General features: G+C 32.8%; 1 protein-coding gene across 3 annotated transcripts; it reads left to right on the top strand.

The window, feature by feature from the left end:
• Positions 1 to 11,588: 11,588 nt before the first annotated feature.
• On the top strand, positions 11,589 to 21,885 carry LOC123200791 (2-methoxy-6-polyprenyl-1,4-benzoquinol methylase, mitochondrial). Of its 3 annotated transcripts, none has more exons than XM_044616171.1 (9): positions 11,590 to 11,765; positions 12,795 to 12,898; positions 14,284 to 14,410; positions 14,503 to 14,564; positions 15,446 to 15,604; positions 15,709 to 15,853; positions 18,368 to 18,439; positions 19,184 to 19,292; positions 21,481 to 21,885. In XM_044616171.1, exons 2-9 carry the CDS (start codon positions 12,811 to 12,813, stop codon positions 21,580 to 21,582), a joined length of 864 nt encoding a protein of 287 aa, XP_044472106.1. In that variant the 5' UTR covers positions 11,590 to 11,765; positions 12,795 to 12,810; the 3' UTR covers positions 21,583 to 21,885. The 3 variants fall into 3 exon arrangements, with proteins under 3 accessions (XP_044472108.1, XP_044472106.1, XP_044472107.1); XM_044616172.1 differs by lacking the exon at positions 11,590 to 11,765 and adding an exon at positions 13,079 to 13,203; XM_044616173.1 differs by lacking the exon at positions 12,795 to 12,898 and having other exon boundaries at positions 11,589 to 11,765.
• Positions 21,886 to 22,118: the final 233 nt, after the last annotated feature.

The raw sequence follows: 22,118 nt of genomic DNA on the forward strand, positions 1-22,118 counted from the left end.
TGTCGAAAATGATAAAAGTTTTGTAATCTTGTTCACTACCGATGTTGCCCACTAATAATCTTGTTCACAAGCACTTTCCTTATCAAGGCTCTATTTAATGTCTCATTATAGGTTTGGAAAGGTTGTATGCTTGCCATCACATCTTGAAGATCTCTAAATTCAAAACATGAATAAATTTATCCATTATACCTTATAGTGTGCTCAACATACTGGAAGAAAACCTTGTTGAGATATTAAAATTTATGGAATACTCTTTTATTATACTCTTCCCCTCCTAAGGATTAATGAATCTATGTATCTTCACATAAACTATATCAGTGGTGTTTTACTTTACCTTAAATAATCCTTTAAATTTTGTTCCAGTCAAGGTTATCACATCATGGTTATTAGAACGTGTATTCTAAAGCTAATTGTCAAGGCTAATTATATAATTTCATTTGAATAGTATATCGTATTTTATTAATAATAAAGTTGGAAAATTTTCATTTGTTATTACATATGTATGCATTTAATTATGTATGATAGATGTCATTAGATTGGTATAACCATGACAAGCAATGTGTAACTTGATCATGAGAACTCTATAAGCACGTATAATAGTCAATCTAGAAGCATTTGTAGCCTTATAAATATTCTTAACAATGGCAAATACATTGTGATAAGGTTATTATTATATTGAATGACTCTATCAAAAGGTAAAGACAATTCTCGCGTGTCAAGATTGTTAGTGTCAACCTAGTGCAAAACATGTGTGCATGTTAATTGCATGTTCACCAAATTAGCTTGTAGGAGGATTTCATATAGATGGTAACCTCAATGTCTATAAAATAAACTTTCTAATAAATGATAGTGAATGTGACCTTTAGACTTGAGATCACCAAAGTGTCTCATGTACTAATCAGTCTAGTTTGGCACTAGCGTAATATAGTTTTCTTGTTAAAGCTATCAATACAGTAGTTGTTGGCTACGTTTAGAAGTGTAATAAAACTATAATGGATCAACAAAAGATTTATCACTTTTTGGTACGAAAGAAGATATCTCGTAGCACTATTTGATAGATGACTATATGTAAAACCCACCTCGATTATCCTATCTTTTAGGGTAAAGTGTTACTAAAATGTTTATGCATGAATGATGTTTCAATTTAAAATTAATATCTCTTAAGTCAAATATGCATAATATCTCATTTAATCTAAATAATTCCTCAAGTCTTTATTAATAATATAATAAAAACTAATAATCTCATAACCACGGAATAATGCTCAAGAATAATATTAATATTTATAAAACCATAACCCACATACTAGAATATAAATCAAATCCATGAGAGTCATATCAGATTATAATCATAGCTATTTATGCTTATAAGTCCATTACTAAGTCATTGCCTTGTTGTATTCACCTCTAGTCCTGTCACCTACAAAATGCAAATGAATGAGATGAGTATAAAACTCAATAAGTAAAGAAACTCTATCCTACAATATCAAACATTAATCTATCCATTTCCTTTACTACCCAGATTGTCTTGATCTCGATCTTAGGATTTCTGTATCTAACTTGAATCTCAGAGAATCAACATACCTCCTTTAATGACCACTCTCAAGACAATCTCTCTTTAGTTTAGGTTGTCCAATCACTCATTTTTTTTTTGATAGACTCACAGTCTTGGCTAAATCAATTGATAGACCTCTAATGTACAAACTATCTACATCTTGGTATGTTTTAGACCTTTCTAATATCCGAACTATTTACAACCTAGGAAGTCTTAGCCACTCGATAAACTCACAGTCCTAGCAATGATGTATCTCTTAATCTAAGGTCACAAATCATAGGACTTTACCCTATCTTTAGATATGCCTAAATCATGGGTATCGAATAATCTCAAACCTTAATGGGATGTTCAATCCTTATTGATACCTTATCTCTCAAAACACTTTCGGACTTATCTTAAGTTCAATATATTCCTACTTGAGATTTTCTCTCTCTCTTTGATCATATCTATTATTTCCCTTGGGTCTAATCCCTTAGGTATCTTTGTCATATTCATATCAGTTTTTCCTTCGAGTATTTAACCATTCAGGTACTCCTCATGTCAATCTTATTTTTCCCTTGGTGTCTTATCCCTTAGAGATCCATCTCATATTTGCATCAAACATTTACCTCAAGTATTTAACCTTTCCGCTATCTCTCATATTCATAATCTTTCCTTTGGGTATCTAACCGCTCAGGAATCTTTTGTATTTATGTTAAATCTTTTCCTTGGGTATCTAACCCTTTGGTATATTTCGACACCTTAATAGGCATTCTATCTTAATCATATTGTAATTCTAATAATTTTAAGTCGTATTCAGCCCATGTGTAATTAATGTATGCTCATATATTTTTTTTCGAAGTATGACATATTTTTAGTCGTATTCAGATATATAAATTGATAAGTTGGCGTATGATTCTTCCTAGTCAGAATCTAAGTGTAAATCACAAAAATCTATTAAAGTTCGGCGTAATGTTCCTTATCACACTGAAACTTTATTTTAAAAACTATTTATAGCAATGGAAAAAAAATTTCTTAAAAGTTAAAATCAGCAACCGTGAAAAGAATTTTTTAGGTTGATTCTTGAGGCAACTTACGCTTATTTTTTGGCTCAAAATTAGTTACCTTTTGGAAGCTCATCAATGTCCTTGGTAGGTGGATTTTCTAGCCCAAACATGGTCTGTTATTCGGCCAACGTCATCATATAATATATTAATTTCTCTTTATAGAGTAATTCTCATGTGACTCACGGTCTAATTTTTCAGTCATAAATCTAATTCAAACTCGCAACCCGAATGCATCATATTCAAGAGCATGTATTGACAATCCCACAATATACCTTTTGGAAGCTTGTTGGCATCCTCGATAAGTGAATTTTTCAACTTGAACATAATCTATCGTCCAGCCTAAAATTTCCAACAACCATCACATATACATGTTATTTTCTCACAACACATACATGAGTTTTCTAGCCTATTTTCTTGCTTCAACAACTTGTATAAATCGTACTATAACATGTCAACTTTTTCATCCAAATTACACAATTTAACATATGCAAACTATAACTCTACCTTCTTGATTCATGCAACCACATTTATCATATAATCGGAACTCATTCAAAACCTATACACACACTTTTGCATCAATTTAGCATGCCTAATCCCATGGAAATATTTCCCAAACAATGTTGCAAGGTACATCGGGAAATTAAGAATCTAGAAGCCAAAATTTCAACCAAAATCACAGTAATCATTCATGAAAACAATCGTGACAACCTAGAAAAGTCATGCAATTCTAGAAGAAAAATCATCCAACTTAGTTGGGTTTTTTTTTTTTTTGGCAAGAAAAGGTATAAGGAACTACATTTTATCATCCATTTATGTTGCCATTGATGGTTGTCTTCTTGGTTGCCAATGATTATTTTTGTCTCCTCTCTCTTTCTTTTCGAACTCTAGAAACAAGAAAGTGTGGATGGCTCAATTGGGTTATCTTTGTTGATTTTCTTCCTTCTTTCTTCACTTTCTTGGTTGCTAGAGATCATCTCAAGGCTTTCAGATTTTGGCTTTCTCTCTTCTCTAAATTAAGGTGCAAGACTAAACCAAAAAACGAGGAAAGAGGGTTACTTATATACGCAACACTATCCCACTTTCACAAGGACTTATCACTTTTTTGTTTTCATTTTCTTTCTTTTTTTTATCATTTTATTTTGTTTCTTTTTTTTTAATCATGCTTGGGTTAGCCATCAAGCCAAACAAGGTCCCAAATCTGTTTTCAACTCGATCAAGATTTTATTTTCGATTTTGATTCATATTCAGTCTGAATCTAAGCCAAACCTAAAATTAAAATTTTGGAGAAAGGATAGTAATGCCCTTAAAGCATTCTTAAGATTGTTACATTTCTCCTCTCTTTATTCACAATTTCATTTTCAAAATTTGACTTGAATAGCTTCGGTTGTGATCTCTATGTCTTGCTCGACCTCTTAGGTAGCCTTCTTGCCTTTCCGATTCTTTCAAAGGACTTTGACCAAAGGAATCTACCTATTTTGAAGCACTTTCTCTTTCCTATCTAGTATCTTCATCAGACGCTTTTAACACCCCTCTCTAAATACATGCCCCTGATCAGAATCTATTAAAAAAGACATGTACAATTAGACTATTTGAAAACTTTAATGCATGATCATAATTATAAATGGTGCAAAAAGGTGATGCAATAAAAATATTTTATAAGTCAAACTCATAAAATAATAGTTATCTGAAAATCTCTATTATAAAATAACAGTATTAATGTATCTGAAAATATTCATAATAATAATAACAAACATATGTCTACTAACATTGAGATTATGTAAAAGCTCTTATCCTCGTGCAACTACTTGTTGGACCATTGGATCTTTGCCTTCTTTATTACTCACCTTTAACTACAAAACATACCAAAGAAATGTATAAGTAAAACTCAGTAAGCGGAGATCTTTCGACATCCATGGCTATTAAATTATCTGGTGATAAAACTTGCATTCCATTTGTAAGCTAACTATAGTCACATTATGACACCTCGATGCTTTGACATGAACCATTCACGAAAATTTTAGAGACTTAAGCTAGAATCGACACATCTAATACCCTAGTGAAAGCTATTATGGTGTTTCATGCACATGCAAAACAACCCATTGAACTATCTAATTGGGAGACCCTGATCACACAGAAAAATTTCTAATAGTAGTTTTATCCCTTACCACATAAGTTGATTGAAACTGCTAACTAACCATCCAAAGATGACCCCTACCTCGAGAATATATATGGTGCATCTTCTTGATCACATGAAAAATATCTAAAAATCACAACTTTACCATGCACACCTAAACTGAACTAAGTCGCTATGTGTCTCGGTGTTGAGTGCATGATGTATCTCATGATTATCCAACCCTATTGCTCTCCAAATATCATCATTTACATATATAGTTGGTGACTACTTAGTCATGTGACACTAGCCTTAAGGTTGCTAACTTTTTTATTTGGATTTAATTTGATCTAAGTTTGTGTCGTTGTCTACACAATCAAACACCTCACTTATGTATTTCTTGAATTATTTATTATCTACTTGCTTGTTTTCTTCTTATATAACTCTCCCCTCTTATGCATATATCCTAGGGTTATAATTGTCTTTTGTCTTTGTTTAGGGGTACACGATCATGTGTTTCTTAACCTATACCTATGTGCTTTCTAAACAATATACACAGGCATGTGACACTCTACACATGGTCGTATATAAAGTAATTGCATAAAAGGAGTAGAGTTGGATACACTCCAGTGTACTTGGATCCACATGTACGAGCCACATGTCCTTTAGCACACTTCATTCACTTTTGGAAAGTCATATACAGGCATTTATCCTATACCACACGATCGTGTATTTCTCCCATAAGAATGAGTGCAGGATCTTCAAACTTTTAAAATTTTTGAAATGACACACGGATGTGTATAAAACCACATAAGGCCATGTGTCACGATCTAGAAATCACACCTTAGGGTTTTTACCTATTTTCAATTGTAAATCTAGCAATTACTTCCTCTAAAGCATACACAGAAATCTCTCCACACCTTAAACATGTTATTCATATGATTCATTTAATCAATGTACATATACATGGCTTTTAAGCATCAATCAATCAAAAACTAAATCTTTATACAATAAGCTTACATATAATTCCATGTTTGCATCTCATTATCAATTACATCAACAAAATCATCACTACTCTATCTAAACATCCCCAGATCATGCATATAACAAAATTATTCTAAAGATCGCAGGATCAAACAAGGGAAGTCGTTCCACTTTATTGGATTCTAGTTATAAACCTTCCTTGCACAGTTATAATGATTCTAGTGATCAACAATGACTTTTCGGGTGACCACAAACTTCTCTCTCACACTCTCTCACTTTTTGAGTGGTTGGAAAGAAAAAGAACATGTGAGAATTAAGGTTGATCGTGTTTTATTTGTTTCTCTAGGATGTGATACACAGGAGTCTAGGTGTCATACACAGTCGTGTGTCTAGTTGCACAACTAAGATAACTTTATGTTTTGTTGAGATCATAATCTAATCCACTTATTAACTTTTTGCTGACTATACACAACTGTGCATGCCTCCATACACAAGTGTGTACCCTTAAAATCATTAATCACCATATTTAAAAAACTAAGAAAAGATTGATATGCCATTGGGCTTACCTATAGGTGTTCCAATGCTCATCTTATATAAGGTTCTTGGTCAACTCTAATTCCTCAGTCCTCAACATGTGGCTCAAGTCTCTTACATACTTGTAAAGCAATGAGACATGAAATACATTAAGGATGTGATCCATGCTTTTAAGGCAAGTTTACAGATTATTTTACCAATCCTCTTTCAAAATCTCAAACAAACTGATAAGTCCATGGGTGAGTTTCCTTTATTTATATTGAACGTTATCACATGCTGGTAGAGAGCCACTATGATAAAGACTTGATCTTCTATGACAAAATTCTAGGTCATTTTGTCTCTTGCCCACATAGTCATTTTAATAATCTTGGGCTTGTTTCATTCTCTATTTGATGAACCAAATATCTTCTATCATTTTTTTGGTTATATCAAGCCCAAGTGACTACTCTAGGTAACTCTCTTACCCAAATCATCCCAATAGAAAGGTGATTTGCATTTTCTTTCATACAAAGTTGTTAAGGTAGATGCCCTAGAGCCAATTGATTTGACATTTGTAATTATAGTTTATCTCATTAAATAATAAAATAATTTATAGTTATTTAGTTTATATATTTGTCTGTTATATGATTATACGAATAATATACTTTTAGAATGATAGAATTTTGATGAAGGGATCAAACAACTGAATATGGGAACCCTATACACACATTAGATGGCTATTTTAGAAATGCCCATAATCTTGACATTACAATGACCAAGGGCACATGTTATGGTAATGAGATTATCATGGTGTTGAGTGATCCCACCGAAAGGTGGTGACAATTTTCATATGTTGAAGCTATTTATTGATAGGTTGGTGCAACACATGGATGCACATTGTAGATGTGTTCATCGGATTAACCCTGATCAGAGGATATCCATATTAATGGTTACTTCGATGTTTATGAAACAAATCCTTAGAACACCACTAGTGCATATAATCATTTGACTTAAGGTTACTGGATTGTCTTTTATAAGAATTAGTATAGTTTGACATTATCCAACGTGTTGTTATAATAGATGTATCATAAAAGTAGTGAGTGGTCATATCATGAGATACATAGAGGTTATGGTTGATCAATAAATGATTCGTTATTTTTTAGCACAAGAGAAGATATCTCATATGCGAATGTTAAAAGACATTCATGACTGCTTGAATTTGTGGCCACAATGTGATGAGGTTATAGTCTAATCTGTGTAAGTCATTAATATGTATCAACTCATATCGAGAAACTACAAAGATATACATACTTCTATATCTCAAACTTGAAAGATATCGGTTGATGAAAGATTGAATTGCAAGTAACTATGATGTTGTCTAAACTTATAGAGATGTTCGTTGATACTTTATCATTCAGGTGGGCATAATGCTTTGTTAGAGGTCAATCTTAGTTTGTGTTTGAATTTAACTTGAATTCAGATACTACTAGTTCGATAGAGAGATTATGGGTCACACATTGAAGGGTTGATACGAACCAAGAGACAAAGATCGTTTGACAACAATCTTGAGATTATGGAAAGAGAGAAACGTATGGATGTGTTTTGATTGGAATCATTTGGTATGCATAATGCCACGTGGCATCATGCAAATGCACTGTATGGTTTCGACTGGACGTATTTAGGAGTCCAACCAAACAAGGCCAAATGATGAATAAGAGTCAACTGGCTAAGTTAACTTGTGGGAAAGGTGTTTTAGATAAACAAAGATTCTTCAAAGTTCTTATTTGATAAAAAGTTTAGGTTGAGTTAGAATTTTTATTTAATTAGGATTCCTATATATTAAAATTTTCAATAAATTCAAAATCCTTGTTTGATAGAAAGTTTAGGTTGAATTAGAATTTTAATTTAATTAGCATTCCTATGCATTAAAACTTTCAATAAAGTAAGAATTTTAATTTAATAAGAACTCTTGGACACCTTATCACTTAAGTAGTTAGAGTCCTAGCCAACATAGAATTCATGCATACCTTATAAATATAGGATAAATATATCATAAATTGTTGATAATGTATCTTATATAAAATTTCATACAGAAATGATATGCATGGGTGTACATTCTAGGGGTGCACAACTGTGCATCTATTTTAAAAATCTAACATGACACGTTATCCTTTTGGCTGACGTGGCATTGGATAAACAGACACCCACTATTTATGCAAAGTTATTCTTCAACTTAAAAACTTTAACATTTCACATGATGCAAACCCTATCTCATGTCATTATTAAATATAAGCATAATTAAGCATGAAATAATCAATTTGCCTTCAAGACATACCATGGATGTTACATTTTTGGGCCTATTGGAAAGTATTAAAAGTTTGGGAGCTAATTGTGACAACCCAAAAGTTAAGGGTGTGGACGAAATAGTGTAAATCAGGGTTATGAGATGTCTTATATAAATTGAGACTTTTCTTATAATTCAGTAACCCTAGTCATTTTACACAAAGGGAGAGAAGAAAACTCTCTCAATTTTCTTCTAAATTAACACATACTTTCTTTGAATTCAATCACATAGGCTAGCACTTGTGAGACCCTCTAACATCTTCCTACTAATTAATGGTGTCATAACACCTCTTTGTGGATGAGTGGGGCTTCGTTGACTAGACGAAAGAAGTAAAAACAAATTTGGGATGAAATTTTGTATGGAGCCTCAAAACATAAGTATTGGCTTTAAACTCATTTTAATTGCATGTGTATCAATCCCTTGATCCTAGGGTTGTTTTTTCTGTGATCTTTTTTATTATACTTTAATGATTCTACTATTATTATATGTTATAAATTAGATCACTAAATCCTTTAAGTGGCATCAAAGCTTAAAGGTAATCCTCATACATGCAATAACCTGTTTTGAATGAGTTTTATGTTTGTTTGATCATAAATTTCATTTAAGTAAATTTTATAGTCATTATAACATATTTTATTTTGTTTAATTTTGATTTGACTATGGTTTGCATTTATTTAATTGAAATTGTTCAATAGATATTGATTAAGGGTTGAATGTTATTCAATCTTGTGTTTTCGTTGGATTTTTTGCATGATAATTGATCAAAAATGTCTCTTGGGACATCTTAGATTTGTGCAAGAGCATTTCATACCCTTAGAAACCATTTGGATCATAATAGGATAGCTAAAATTCCAAGAATTAGCAAAAAAATGAATTGTATAATTTCTAGAATATGGTTGACTAGATCATGAATCAGTTGATCCATTCAAATAGGAGCTAGGCTCCTTAGTTGTTTGAACCAATTGACCTGATTTCAATAGTAATGGTTTTTTGGAATTTTTCATATTGACATATGAAGTTTTGAACAAACATACATCATTGCATATATCTTGAACACATTTATTACATGTTATTGCATATGACTGGAAAATCTTGTTACCCTAGTTCACATAGTCATGCAATTTGATTAGGAATCATATTTTGGAATTAAAAGGGTAGTTAATTAAAAAATTAAAAATTAAGGGATCAAATGAAATTATTTACAAAAGACTGAAGTACATTGTATGTGGTTGATAACATGTTGTGTATGCAATATATGGTTTTGGATACATGAGCATAAGACCAATGGGACACATTTTTATTTGTTTTAATTTTATTTTGCTTGAATGTTTGTAATTAATATAGGGGGTTTGTGTGCCCTCCCATTCTCACCTTCTAATTTATTTCTCTCCTTATTTCATATCGCTCAAATATAATTTGAGGTTTATTAATTCATCAATGTAAAATTAGATTAGTTTATAATTGATGTAAACTAGGATAAGCAAAAATTTTGTAACATAAATGTAGAAATAAAGAAAGTCGACCAACCATTCTCAAAGACTTAGAAAAACAAATGATGAAGATCAGGACCCTAGATTGATCTTGTAAGTCTATCATACTCAAGGGAGCCAACATTAGTAAGACCATATACTGCCATATATTTTTATGCTTTGAATGTTTGTTTAGGTTTAACGTATCAAATCTAAGATATGCATGAAAAAATTATATAAATGTGATACTGCACAAACCAGTTAATGAAAATCCCTTTTTGAAATATTAAGTTGGAAACTAACTCTTCTATCACTGTAGACTCGATAAAGTCCTTTTTCATCTTGGTCTTATTAGTCACAGCGAAAAGTATATATCAATTAGGGAAAACGACTGTTTTTCACTCATGTTTTAACCTAATTTCAAAATCATATCTATGATAGATGATAAACCCAAATACCCACCTATGGAGTAACTGCCATTAAGATTTTCAGTTAAAGACAAAAGTAAAATCATTATTTTATCTCTAAACCCTAAAACCTTAAAATTTATATCATTCCCCTCTAAGTTTTAAAAACTAACGCTTTACCCATTCTCAAAGTTTGAAAAGTTTAGATTTCACCCTTAGGGTTTGTATCCTTTCTCTGGCCACCATCATTTCGATTGACAGTTGATCGCTTTTCACCCATCTTTCATATCCGACCATGAAAGAGGACCACTCACAATGACAAAGGATGATAAAGCATTATCCTTTGTTGTCTGGAAGATGTGCAACGTCGAAAGACGACAAAACATCATCTAGATGACACGACAAAGGACAACGCTTCGTCGCCTTTGGTGGTTATCCTTCGTCGTCCTTTGTGGCATAATCTAAAAGATAGGTGGAAAGCGACTGGTCATCGACAAAAATAATGGTAGTTAGGGAAGGGATACAAACTTTAGGGTGAAATCTAAAATGATATAAATCTTAAAGTTTTAGAGTTTAGATTTCACCCTTAGGGTTTGTATCCTTTCTCTGGCCACCATCATTTCGATTGACAATTGATCGCTTTTCACCCATCTTTCATATCCGACCATGAAAGAGGACCACTCACAATGACAAAGGATGATGAAGCATTATCCTTTGTTGTCTGGAAGATGTGCAACGTCGAAAGACGACAAAACATCATCTAGATGACACGACAAAGGACAACGCTTCGTCGCCTTGGGTGGTTATCCTTCGTTGTCCTTTGTGGCATAATCTAAAAGATAGGTGGAAAGCGACTGGTCATCGACAAAAATAATGGTAGTTAGGGAAGGGATACAAACTTTAGGGTGAAATCTAAAATGATATAAATCTTAAAGTTTTAGAGTTTAGAGGTAAAATGATGATTTTATCTTTACCTCTAACTGAAAATTTTGACGATAGTTAGCCTATATGTAGGTTTGGGTTTTTCATCAATTATGGATATAATTTTGAGATTAGGGTAAAACTTGGGTGGGAAATAGTTCTTTTCCCATTTCAGTCGTGAAAAATTAGTGACCGATGGTCATTTACTAATTAATTACCCTTTAATTAGCATCCCTTTAATTACCAATGGTGAAGGTGTAATCATCTCCCCCAAATAAAACCCTTCAGCCAAACTCGCCTGCCTCTCACTGCCACCACTTCACGTCAGTTCCATCCACCTTGCCGTAGATCTGGCCATCAGTCCACCTAGACACGGCGGCGACTTGTTTAGGGAGAGGTAGAAGTTCACGGCTTGCAAGGTACCCTTTTTTGTTTTTTTTTTTAAATTGTTGCACTTTCATAATCGAAACACATTCGCGATTGCTTAGTATTACTTGTGTTGATAAAAAAAATTACAGTCTTTCTTTTTTTCATTTTTATATGTTTTATTTTATCAGATTCTGGTGCTTTTATGTAGTTGAACGTGATTGAACATTATTTGGTAACAAAGGTTCCCGTTAAATTGTATGTTGAATTGAGCGAAGTATTTGATTTTGGTATTGTAGACTGGTTGTTCAATGGAATGCCTCAGAGAGTTATGAAAGTAGAACTTGATTGTGTGTGCTGATATGAAGAGTTTTTGTGTCACTCAGTTATATGAACATTAAGGAAAAATTAATTTACCCTGTCTGTCACACTTTCAATTTTTCACTTTTCTCTTGAGCAGTAGTTTAACTAGTGATTGTAGTTTAATGATTCTGTATTGGTATTTATCAGTGCGATGAATTACATGACCAAATTCACAGAACCATATAATTGTATTTCTCAATTCACTTGGATATAAATTTTGGGCATATGATCTTTTTCTCATATTCTCTTTTTGGTATGTATTCATGTTTCCCCTTTCTTGTAAAAAAGAAAAATACACATTGCTAGAAGTTTAAAAATGTTTTTTCTCTCATTAGTTGAGTCAACTGCATATTTGGTGCTGTACAATTGCTCTGTATGTAGTACGTAGCATTTCTACCTTTGACTGTTTACTGGTTTATTTTTCTTAGGGTAGGTATTCTACTGTTTTACTCTAATTGCAGGGTTTATTTTACTCTTCAAAATGTCTGTTGAGTTGTAGATACAACATATTTTCTGGTATTTGCAAAATTTGATTTTCTGAATTTTGTTTTGAGATATTGTTTCTTCATTGATGATAATCGATATGAAGTTATAGTTTATTTTATCTTTCTTTACGTTGAATAGCAAGAGCATACTTGGAATTAAGAAATAATATCTATTCATAAGAATATGGGAACTGAAATTGACACATGTATATTTAATTTGGCAATTACTCATAGACTTGTTATTGGAACCATGGCACTGCGATTGGCGACTAGAAAGTTCGGGAGTAAGCTCTTACCAATACGCACTTCTTTTCTGCATTCACATGCTACTAGCTTTGGTAATCTCTCTCTCTCTCTGCATAGACATGGACATGTATGATTGTTCTGTATCAAGAAGTCAACTATATTCTACAAGTATTTTGCATATTCAAGTAAAGTATTAACTTAAATTCTGGCATAGATTTTGTTGCAAACCTGAATGAATAGATTACAGTCCTCCTCGCTATTGGTTCCAGCAGCACTCAGCAGCTCCTCCGGCAGTTTCCAGACACAACTCCTTCCAACAGTTCAGCAATCCCAGTTTCTTCATAATTAACCGCCCAATTAACAGCCCCAATTTTCTCACAACCAAACAAGGAATTAGGTATAATTCACTGATACAAATTCACTCTCAATTCATCTTTTATGATTGAACAAGATTGTAATGAAATTGGAAACAGAACAGCAATAACATTTCATTCCATATTTATACTGAGAAAAAATAGCTACAGCAATTATCCAAGACTGTAACAACAGGTCATTCTGGAAAACAAAAGCCCCAAGAGCAATAACAAAGAGCAACAGTAAGAGAACAATTAACACAGCTGGGTTTCGAGAGCCAGCCCTCTCCAAAAATTCTCACTAACTACAAATAGTAATAACTGAATAAAATTTTCTCTGCTGCCTTTGGCATGCACTCCTCAATATATGCACAACCCCTCTAACCGTAAATAGACCCCACCATTAAGGATTCTTGTCTCTGAATTCTAGAAGGGAAACTTCAACTAATTTCAGCTGCTCTGGTGAACTGTCCAAACTGCCCCTACACACTTGGTCATTACTTTTGCTCTCAGTTGGGCTAACATTCTCACCCATTGGACTGCCTCCTGGAATCTTCCCTTTGGGCCTGCGACGGTAGACCTTTGTGATTAGATTCCCATCAGAGTTTTTCTTGAATCTATAGAATTGAATTAAATTAATAATTGTCACAGATAGAGTTTGAATTTGGCATCCCTTTTTTAGGCTTCTGTCATAAAGGAATGAAATCCACGACTGCTCTTATGAGCTCTTGGGTCTGATATGGGACTTCTTTTGGACTTTACAGCTTTACTTATTAGAAAATTGTGGGATATAGCATATCAAGTCAGTGGCCCCATGATCATCCCAACATAACCTAACCCTTAGGGTCGTTCTATACAATTAATAGGGCTTTTGGATTAACTTGTAAATTCAAGAATTCTTCTGCTGCATACAGGGTTGCTTTCATGTAGGCTTTTTTATTAGGATGGTTTTTCATAGAGCTGTTCATTCTATACTCATATATCCCTGGTCATATCTAGTTTTGTGGAATGATTGTTAAATTTTTTTGTCTATCCCATTTCTCTTTTGATATCACTTTTTTTTTTTTTTAAAGAGAGAGCTGGAGGTTTATATTGATATATAGCTCACTGCATTTCAATTTCAGGATTTAAAGAGGTAAGGGAAGCAGAGAAAAGTCAAATGGTTAGTAATGTTTTCAGCAGTGTTGCTTCAAACTATGATCTCATGAATGATTTGATGAGTGGCGGATTGCATAGATTATGGAAAGATAGGTTAGATTTTCATTGTTATTTATGGGCAAATTTGTCAAATGTGCAAAATATTTTACATTCACATTGTTAGATATCCTCTTTACTTTTTTCAGATTGGTTTCCAAACTGAACCCATTCCCAGGAATGAAGCATCTTGATGTGGCTGGCGGAACAGGTCAGTTTAAAACATCTTATTACTATTTGCAGTGTTTATAATGGGGGCATGAGATGTGTGGATGATTAATTCTTGAACTTTAGTTATTTTCTGTTGATTCAATAACTAGTTTTGAAATTCACCTTAATTTGTTTCTTAAGAAAAAACGAACAATTTTCCACTCCCAAAAGTTGTTGGGAGTGTAATATATCTCAGGCCTTTTCAGGCTCAAAACTATTACATATGAAAAATAAAAGTAAAAGTAAACAAATTTCTGATACAAGAAGATTATGCTCTGACAGTATTTGAACTTTTCTTGGTTTTACGTTAAAATAATATTAGCCTTTTGAGATAACTACTTATATTAGTCATCCTGTTTAGGACTACAAATGAGCCGACCTTGAGCTCGTTGTTGCCTGGCTCGTTGAGTTCATGACTCTAGTATAATATCAATAAACCCTTCTAAGTTGAAAATGTTATGCTTATACTCTAAAATCTTACTCTTTGACTTTGAATAAGGGGGTTAGTTGATAAATTTATAAGTTATGGGTTTAATTGTAATTTCCCAAGCGAAACTCGAGTTCTTACTTTCACTCTCAAGCTCGAGATTGAGCCGACAACACCCAAGCTTTTTGAGTTTGAACTTGAGCCCTATACCTACTCCATTGAGCCAAGCTCAAGTCGAGCTTGAGCGAAACAATATTTGGCTCGTTGCAACCTAACCCTGTTGTCAAGATTATTATTACTATTATTATTTAAATGATACTTGAATTTTGCATAAATTGTCTCTACCTAAGAAAAACAATGATGAAATTTGGGGTCATCGAGTGACCACTTTCTCTTTTTTAATTTGTAAGTGACTTCTATGTTGACATTTTGAACTTAAAGTATTTATCTTGTAGGGGATGTTGTCTTCAAAATCCTAGAGACCATAAACAACATCAAACGTAGGGCAATGCAAGATGTTTCTGAAGATGATTTTCTAGAAGAAGGTCGGATATATGTTTGCGACATCAACACCAACATGTTAAATGTTGGTAAAAAGCGGGCCTTAGAGAGAGGTAAAAACATATAAATCCCTAATACTGATGTGTTTTTTCTAAGAGAGTAAAATACAAGAACAAATTCAAATATTGAACAAGCTCCACATTCATGACACATTTAGGTCTTGGGGAAGACAAATCCCTTGTGTGGGTAGAAGGAGACGCAGAAGCCCTGAGCTTTGACAATAATACAATGGATGGCTACACTATTGCATTTGGGATTAGGAATGTTACACATATAGAGAAGGTTCTCGCTGAAGCTTACAGGTGCATTGCTCTCCTTAAGAGTTTTAAACAATTAATTGATAGGATAGTTGTTGTGTGAATTTTAGAAATGTTGTAATGGCAGTAACATCCATCATGAGTTGTATTTAGAATCAATTATTTTGTCAGATCTAAAGTTGTAACAACTAGTGAGAAAGTAATTATTGCTAGTTTTGCTTAAATTGTTGTCTCCCACTTTGAGAAGTAATCTTGAATGGTTTCCACGAGGGGTGAGCACACGCCTGTAACTGAAACTACCAGGTATCTGGATGTTGGTTTCAGTTCCTACTTGGAATCGGCTTACCTTGGGTAGGTTTCAATTTCAATTCCAAATCCAATTTTTTTTGGAACCAATAGGTTCCTTTTGCGGTTCTAGTTCCACCGCCGAAGGAACCAAAATCAGCTCGAGAATCGGCTCCAATTCAAAGTTTGGTTACCCAATCCCCCAATTTCTTTCTTTCTTCCCTTCCGCCCCCCAAAAAAATCTATTGAATCAAAACAATGTCATTTTGTTGAAGAACAAAATGATATCATTTTGATTCAACTTGTTTTAAACACAAAATTTAATTGGGATTGAAACCTATATTATTTTCTTTCTCCAAACTCTCTTTCTTTTCCATCTCTTTGTAGCATAATTTGTTTAATGTTTATCTCCATTTCCTCTACCTCAAATGTGTTTTTTTCTATACGATTTTCTTCAAAGATTGAATGATAAGGGAGGTGACACTCCACTTATTGGTTTTGGCATGGAGAAAGATGGTTACCATGGTTCTTCAATGGCAAACAATGGTAATAGATACATTATGATGATTCTTTATTTTTTTTTTCCTCAAATCTTGTTTTTTATGTTTGTTTTTGTTGTTGGCAGTGGTTTTAATTAGTTTTCTTAATTTCAATTAGTTTTGGCTGAAGATGGTGGTGGATGTGGATATAAAGTAGGAAATTGACTTTTGTTCTTTGAATCAGATGTTGGTGGTGCTGGATTGGAGGTGAAGAAGATTATTCTTGTTTTTTTTTCTATAATTATATTCAGAAAAAAATATAGGAATTATTTTCAATTTTGCCAAAAAAAAAAAATTGAAGAACAATTCCTATTATGTTTAGGTGAGACACTTGTTCTTCTGCAAAATTTTGTAACTTGGTTTGGTGATTGTTGTTGGGTGAACAGTGCCAGGTGGAACTAGACCCAGAACAAACCGGGTGAGTTCCGGGTAAAAGCCTGTCTTGGTCAGTTTCGGTTCTGGTTCCCTTTTTTAACCCGGATAATTGAACCCGCTCACCTCTAGTTTGTACTGAATGTGAACTAAGAATGTACTCCTTGGGCCTTTGACTTTATTGATAAATTTCTAAGCAAAACTAGCTGGTGGGCAGTACCTAACCAATGAGGTATAACTGGGAAGAAAGTAGTCACTATTGGTTTTTTCTTTGAGAATGTTATTCAATATTGCTTCAGTTTCTGAGAAAGAATTCTCTGAGTTAGTTTGAATGGTTTTCATTGGACTTGATCTAATATTGTATCCTGAGGCTTAGATATGGGTTATGAACATAAATAGCAGAAGTTTTTAAACTTTTGAAGCTTTAGCATACTGATTCATGCATGCAGCTTGTAATTTTTTTTATTTCTTTTTCGGTGCTTGTTGAATGTAAAAGCATGGGAGTGGAAGAATATCAAACTTAGATTTATAACAATTAGATTGATTGGTGGGTAATGTCTTTGCCAACTTTTGTTTGTACCACAATTACTAAGAGTTACACTAGGGAAGTGCAACATGAATTGGCTTGTAAAAGAATATTTTTTATTGTTGTTGGATAAATGACCTTGTACTTGTGAAGCTGCTCTGCTGGATATATATTACATTATAGCATTGTTATTTTTGCTAATTATAACTGCTATCAAGGGCAAGTGAGGTACTCCTCCCAGGTAAAACACATGAAAGTACCTCATATAATGCAACACAAACTGTAATGTGATGCTTGCTCCTGGTGCCTAAAGGGAAGCATCTGCAGAGGAGGTGCTCTGAGATGATCACCTCAATGAATTTAAAAGTCTTTCTATATTAAACTTACTTGGGTGGCCTTAGGCATGTTTTAGCTTTGATGTATAGGATTTTTTTTTTTTGCGGGGTTTTCCTTCCTAAAACATATGCAGCTTATTAAATTTTGCTTTGGGGATGAAGCTCTTTTCCTATACTAACTTATCCGATTTGGCTTATCAAATTGGTTGATGTGTAACAATTAAACGTAAATCTTGTTCGTCGTTTCACTAATTTAATTGTCTGTCACCTTATATATAGATATTCTGCTGCAGTTGGTATTTGTGAACTTTTAATACCCTACTTCTGCTCTTTGTTTCTGTGACCACTAATTTGAGGAACTAGCTTTTAGCTCACTTTTCACCTTTGACAACCTTTATGCTTGAAGTATCTTCCAGTTGAATCTTGTTAAGCACATATTTCAAATATTATTCTTATTTGTTGATATAATATCTATTTCATGTTTAAATGATTTGTTCACTAGGGTACTAAAACGCGGTGGAAGATTTCTTTGCCTTGAACTGAGCCATGTAGAAATTCCTGTATTTAAAGAATTGTGAGTATATTTTACTCTTGAAAAAGTCATACTTTATGTTAAGAAACTTTTGATTTCAAATATATAAGCTGACAAGTAAGCCCCAGTGGTAACACTTAGGTTGTAATGGGGCCTGACATCCAAATCTGAAGTTGATCCACATTCAAATATATACAGATTGCAACCACAAAGATATCTTTTTTAATGGGAGCTCAAACACAAGATCTCTTTGTCAATTCAGCTTAGATATCATTTTGGAAAATCATTAATATAAAAATATAGCTGACAGGTAGAAGCTTAACAACAGTTTCTTTTAAGTTCTAAAACTTGATAGACCACATGCTTAGCAATATTTACTTTTGGGTGATTCACATACTTCACAGATCCATAATGAAAGGCGCATATTAGTTTCTCTTGATAGTACTATTTTACATTATTACTGAGTTCGCAAAATTTGAGATTCCAAGAATTAGCTGCATGGTCTTTATATAATTTTATCTTACTACCATCCTGTGACAAACTTTGAAATTCCATCTTTAAAGACTTACAGAATTTATAGCATCTGATATTTAGAATTCACTCACAGCATAGTGTATGATTAAGAACTAGTTATTCAATGTGAGGATGAAATAGCCAGTGCTGCCAAGCTTTATCTGATAGGGGTTGGAATTCTTTAAATGTTGTTTTACTCTTTTTCGTGTACTTCATAATCTTTAATTTATTTAGTTGCTTTCTTTTACTGCCTTTTTTTGGCCCTTGATGCAGATACAATTATTATTCATTTCAAGTTATTCCAGCCATAGGGGAGCTGGTGGCAGGTGATCGGGGTTCTTACCAGTATTTAGTTGAGAGCATCCGCCGTTTTCCACCACAGGTAATTGATGACCTGTCAGTTATTGTATTTTAATTTTTGCTACAACTTTTGCATCTTGATGCCTAGCAGTTGGGTGTGAGGTTGAACATGTTGAATGCTTAGGCTCATAGTTGTATGTATCTTTTCACATTGTTCTGCAAGCGTATACCTTGTGGTGATCTCCTGGAGGATTCATCAAGTGTATATTGCTTTCTGCAGACACACATTAATAGATGAACAATGTAAAAATCAATAACATGTTCTGTTCCATGGCCAACAAGAGAAGAAACCCATAATTTTTTTCCCAAAAATAACTAATGCCACTTGCCAAAGCATATAAAGACCAAAGAACAAGTGTTAGTTGAATATATTACATCTCAACTAAAGGAGCATATTAATTATTGCCTATATGTCTTAAACCATGTGTTCTGTTTATTCTTAATTTGTTTCTACTATTCTTATTAGTTCTCAGGGATTATATAGTTGGAATTATTATCATCATGCAAAAGCCAGTATTGTTTTAGTATTCTAATTCAAGTGTTATTTTTCTGGAGGGCAGATATTGGTCGGTTCTTAACAATTAGAATTATGTGATGCCTTGGTGTGTTTAATCATTGCCCATACCCTTATTAAGGCTTGGTTACCTATGAGTGTTGTTACTGTAGTATCACCTTTTAAAACTCACTGGGATATCATATCAGCATCAAACCAGACACAAATGTACATTCTTATCTTGCTGTGTATTGAATATTTTAAGACCAAGATGAGAAAGCATTGTCTAATCATAGTGTTAATCTCAGGACCTTTGAAGTCTAAGAAATTAGTTGGTTGGGAAAATATGTGCATAAACATAAAGAATAGAACTTTGAATTTTGGGGTTCTCTCATTACGGAAGGTGGAAAAGAATAAAATGACAGAAAAAAGTTTAATCTAAATGGTTAGGCTTATTTAAAAGCTGTTTGTTCTATTTGCATTTTATTCTGTCTTTTCAAATATCCATGTAAAGTTGCACATAGGATAGAAAAGTTTGTGAGATATTTTTTTGGGGTAGGCTTTCGAGAAGGTAAGCAAGGGCATGTTGGCAATAGTAGATTGTTACAAGATTGGTTGTAAAATGCTTAGCAATTGGTAATTTGTCCGAGTGAAATGAGGCTTTACGATGAAATTGGTTATGGAGATTTTATGTTCTCTCTAACTAAGATTGATCTTTTCTTCTTCAATTTCGTATAAAAGGTGGTCTGCCTTCAATTAACTCTCTTCTGACGGATATGGTAACGCTTCTTTTTCAAGAAGTCTAAAATAAGTTAATAATTAAAGAAATCGGCATATATTGGAAGAACAATGCTATGTTTACACATTTTTAGCACATAATTTAGATATACAGATGATATGTCATCATGTAATTAGATGTTATTTTATCTTTAATTTAAAATTATCTAATTACATATTGATACATCATCTATGTACCCAAATTGTATACCAAAAATGTATACACATAGTTTTATTGATATTGACAAATAAGAAGATGTTGGACTTTACTAGTGTTGGACACCTTTTGAAACAGTTATACAGAATCAAGAAGCTTTATATTTATATTCTAATATTTTGTGTTATATTTTAAGTAGGATAATTAGTTAGTTTTCTTTATTTAGTTTTATTATATGATAAATTGGTGTTTGCTTTTGATAACTTCTTCAATATGATTATTTTGAGTAGGATTACTTTTATCTTATATGATTTATGTTAAGGTATCATTTACACAATTATAAATAGTTTAGTTTTCACAATAATGGCATAATTAACTGAATTTTATATGTTTCAAATTTATTTTCTTTTGAAGGACATTTCAACATGAGTTCAAACTTGAATACAAACGATAATATGTTATTATATAATTGAATGTTGTTTTATTTCTAAGTTAAAATTACCTAATCGTATGATGACATGGTATTATTTGTACTCAAATATATATTTATTATTTATGCATATAGTTTTAATGTTTCAACATTTATTTTTCAAATTACAGAGAACAAAAGAAAAACTAACTCCTATTCATTATCTCTATGGGGGTAAAGAAGAGGCAAAACTTCCTAAATGAAAGAATAAAATTAGATTATTGGTTATGTCTTGTATATTCTGTTCACCTCGTTTTCCTTGTGTATCTCTCTTGTTCAATTGTAAGTTTTAAGTTGGCAATTGATGAATGCAGGAGAAATTTGCTTCGATGATTGTGGAAGCAGGGTTTCAGAAGGTTGAGTATGAAAATCTTGTTGGAGGAGTTGTCTCCATCCATTCAGGATTGAAAATTTGAAATCAGAAATCCGTCTTTGCTCAATTTTGTTAAATAAATCTCATTCTTGTTTAATCCATTAGGGAGAAGAAGAAGAAAAGGAGAAAACATCTTTCCTTTTTGAAACCGTGATGCCGTGTTCCATTTTTATACATGTTTTTTTTTTTTTTTTTTCAATTCTTTTCACATTCTACAGTTTGAAAACTTGGATTGGATTTTGAAGGGGTAAAAATTACCTTTTGTATGCAAGGGTAATAAAAATCTGGCCTGCACAGAGACTAAAGTACCTTTTGTATGCAAAAGACAATAATGCTTTCTAACTTATGTCTCATGTATGCAAAGTTTTTCTTTAATAATTTATCCTTTGAACTAATACATTTATATTTTATTAATAATGATTCAAATGCATCATGGAATTTATCAAATGAGTAAGAGTTAGGATCATCTACTTCTTTTTCTAAATTGCTCTGGCCATTAAGCAAAGATTGACCTTTTCTTCCGTTTGCTCATTTTTGTCACTTGAATTATCATTTCTACGCTAAGTGGCGGCAAGTTGA

This window comes from Mangifera indica, chromosome 17, assembly GCF_011075055.1.
Source record: "Mangifera indica cultivar Alphonso chromosome 17, CATAS_Mindica_2.1, whole genome shotgun sequence".
NCBI lineage: Eukaryota > Viridiplantae > Streptophyta > Magnoliopsida > Sapindales > Anacardiaceae > Mangifera > Mangifera indica.